We start from the raw sequence: 2,932 nt of genomic DNA on the forward strand, positions 1-2,932 counted from the left end.
CTCCTATCATCGAGCTTCTTCAAGTTTGGCGTTGTTACCTTCATGTGTGCGATGCAGCCGAATGTGCGCAGGTGTTGAACGCCAGGGACGCTGCCAGTCCAGAGCTCGTAGGGGGTCTTGCCACCCACGCTCTTAGACAAGGATCGGTTAAGCAAATAGACGGCTGTGGTGACCGCCTCGCCCCAGAATTCGCCCGGAAGACCCTTTGCCTTTAGCATGCTCTGGGCGGTCCCGACCATGGACTAGTTGCGACGCTCAATGACGCCGTTTTGTTGAGGGGAGTATGACGCCGTCAACTCGCGACGAAGTCCCAGCTTGGCGCAGTACTGCTCGAAGTCTTTTGCCAGGAATTCTCCTCCTCTGTCCGTGCGGAGTGCACGAACCAGCTTCCCCGACTTGCGTTCTGCGGCTGCCTGGATGCGCTTGATCACCGCGGGCGCCACGTCCTTGCTGGGAAGCAGAGCCAGCCACATGTACCATGAGTAGTCGTCGACGAGAAGAAGAAAGTACCGGTTTCCACTCGGTGTCAGCGGCGTAATGGGCCCGCAGAGGTCACCGTGGAGCAACTACAGCACCTCTGACGAGCACCCCAGAGCGCGTTGAGGGAACGACGCCTGTCGGTGCTTGCCGGTGAGGTAGGCATCACACACCTGCTCCACTTGGGTCAGCAGGGGCATGCCACGGACAAGGCCATCCCTCCCCATCTTGCGCAGCGCGGTGAAGTGGAGGTGGCCGAAACGGGCGTGCCACACCCAGGCTTCCTCATCGCCATGCGCCGCCAGGCAGACCGGCCATGCGATGTCGATGTCGAGCACGTAGAGCTGGCCTGGGTTGCGGTGGATCTTGGCAAGGAGTCGCCGCTCCTCGTCACGAACCCGCATCACACCATCTTCAATCACCACTTGGTACCTAGTCTCGTCGAGCTGGCCAACGGAGATGATGTTGGCGGTGAGGTGGGGCAGGTAGTAGACGTTGGCGATGGCACGATGCTCGTCATTCTTGCAGGACAGCAGGACGGTGCCGATCCCCTAGATGCGGGCGATGGAGCCGTCCCCGAACCGAACGGAGCCGGTGACGCCGGCGTCGAGGCTGGAGAATGCTGCCTACACCCTGGACATGTGGTTCGATGCGCCCGTGTCCAGGACCCATCACTTCGAGTCCCGGTCGCTAGATTTGTCGAAGGCGGCGAACACCTTGCCCTCGGTGAAGTGGAGCTGGCTGTCGTTGTCGCGGATCGATGGGGAAATCGGCGGAGATGTAATCAGCGGTGGCGCTGCGGAATGAGGACGAACCCTCTCTCCTGGATGGTACTGATTGCGAGAAGCAAAGTGGGCTCATCATCCTGAGCTACGTGGGCCTGCTCCACCTTCTTCTTGCTTCTACAATCCTTGGCCCAGTGGCCTTTCTTGCCATAGGCTTTGCATGCGTCATCAGCGATGGTCTGGCCCGCGAGTCGCTGCCGATGCCGCGTCTACGGCCTCTTCCCCGACGTTTGCCGTGGCCACCGGAGCTTGATCTGCCACATCCGGAGTCCTTGTCCCGCTTCTTGTAGCGCTCCAGCCACTGCTCCTTCATGAGCAGTAGTTTGCCGGCGACGTCCTGGGCCAGCGACGGCTCGTCATCGGTCGCCGCCTTGAGCCTCCCAGTCACCTCTTCGACGGAGAGTGTGTCGATGTCGAGGAGGGTCTCGATGGAAACTACGAGCTGCTTGTACCTTGGTCGAGCGACACGGAGGTACTTGGCCACCACCTTCGGCTCCGGCTCTAGGTCGCCGAGGATCGCCAGCTGCTGCACGATGTTGGAGGGGCGCAGGGCAAAGTCCTCGACGGACTCTCCGTCGCGGAACATGATCTGCTCATACTCAGCACAGAGACTCTGCGCCATCGACTTCCTCACGCGCTCGTCACCGATGCGCATCGAACGGATCGCCTCCCATGCCTCCTTGGCTAACAGCTTGGTCGCCAGGGTGGGCACCATCTCTGGGGGCACGCCGGAGCAGATTGCATCCAGCGCGGAACGGTCATCGTGGAAGTCGACGTCGTTGTCCTCGACTGCTTCCTAGAGGTGGCGAGCTTGCATCTTCAACTTCATCAGCAGCGACCATGAATCATAGTTCGTCTTGGTCAGCTGTGGCCAGTTGCCTCCTGTCTCCCGGAACACACGCTCGACCACGACCTCCTGTGGGCGCTGCGTTCTTGGACGGCGAGCGTCGTGGGTCCGCGAACGGTGTGACAGCGAGTGGCTTGGAGACAGCGTGCGTGGTGGAGTCTTGCTGCCGGAGCCACTGCCCTTCTCCTTCATGCCCGCTAGCGGCAACGAATGACCTCGATGCTTTGGCGACGTCATGGCGGCGCGCTAGGCCCTCTCTTACAGCTCTGATGCCAATTGTCAGTCCTGACCACGGCGATGTACGCCGGCGGCAAGGACAAGAGTTCAGCGATGAACTCAACACAACACACACAAACGCAATCACTTGGACTCGAGTAGTTTTTGGTGCTGCAAACAACCGAGCAGCTTTTCTAGTTTTCTTCTTCACCTTTTATTGGAAGGAAATACAGCAGAGATCAGGATCGTGCCGCTGCTCCTTGCGGCTTTGTCGCGTGTCCATCCCCACACCCGCAAGTGCGCTCACGTCTGTATCCCAGGCATCGTGGATGAGCTATTCTCGGCCCACGGCCTCCTATGCGCACAGCTGCCACAACCTGGAGCTCATGCGCTGCTAACTGAACCAACTGAAAAAACAGAGCAACTAACTGAACTAAGAGAATCCTATGAACAAGAGTTACTAACATGTACCGTGGCCATACACGCATAGCACATCCATGTCGGTGGCCACCCACGACCGCCGCACGACCTCAGCGCCGCCACACCATGCTTGCCTCGCCGCCCTCGTGGCCAAGGCATAGCCTTGCACACGCCCGCGACCCGGCAT

The 2,932-nt window shown here is 59.9% G+C and overlaps 1 protein-coding gene across 1 annotated transcript; it reads right to left on the bottom strand.

The window, feature by feature from the left end:
* Positions 1–566: 566 nt before the first annotated feature.
* Positions 567–1,977, bottom strand: LOC136502935 (uncharacterized). The gene is made up of 2 exons (XM_066498181.1): positions 1,411–1,977; positions 567–1,028 (listed from the first exon to the last, which is right to left on the bottom strand). The coding sequence occupies exons 1-2, from the start codon at positions 1,975–1,977 to the stop codon at positions 567–569; spliced, it is 1,029 nt and encodes a 342-aa protein (XP_066354278.1).
* Between the last annotated feature and the right edge of the window lie 955 nt (positions 1,978–2,932).

The sequence above is a fragment of the Miscanthus floridulus genome, chromosome 14, assembly GCF_019320115.1.
Source record: "Miscanthus floridulus cultivar M001 chromosome 14, ASM1932011v1, whole genome shotgun sequence".
NCBI lineage: Eukaryota > Viridiplantae > Streptophyta > Magnoliopsida > Poales > Poaceae > Miscanthus > Miscanthus floridulus.

Coding starts and splice junctions, on each gene's coding strand:
- LOC136502935 (XM_066498181.1), bottom strand. CDS start 1,977: ATGGTGCCCACCCTGGCGACCAAGCTGTTAGCCAAGGAGGCATGGGAG. Junction 1,029..1,410: donor TGACGCATGCAAAGCCTATG/GCAAGAAAGGCC, acceptor GCCCGCATCTAG/GGGATCGGCACCGTCCTGCT.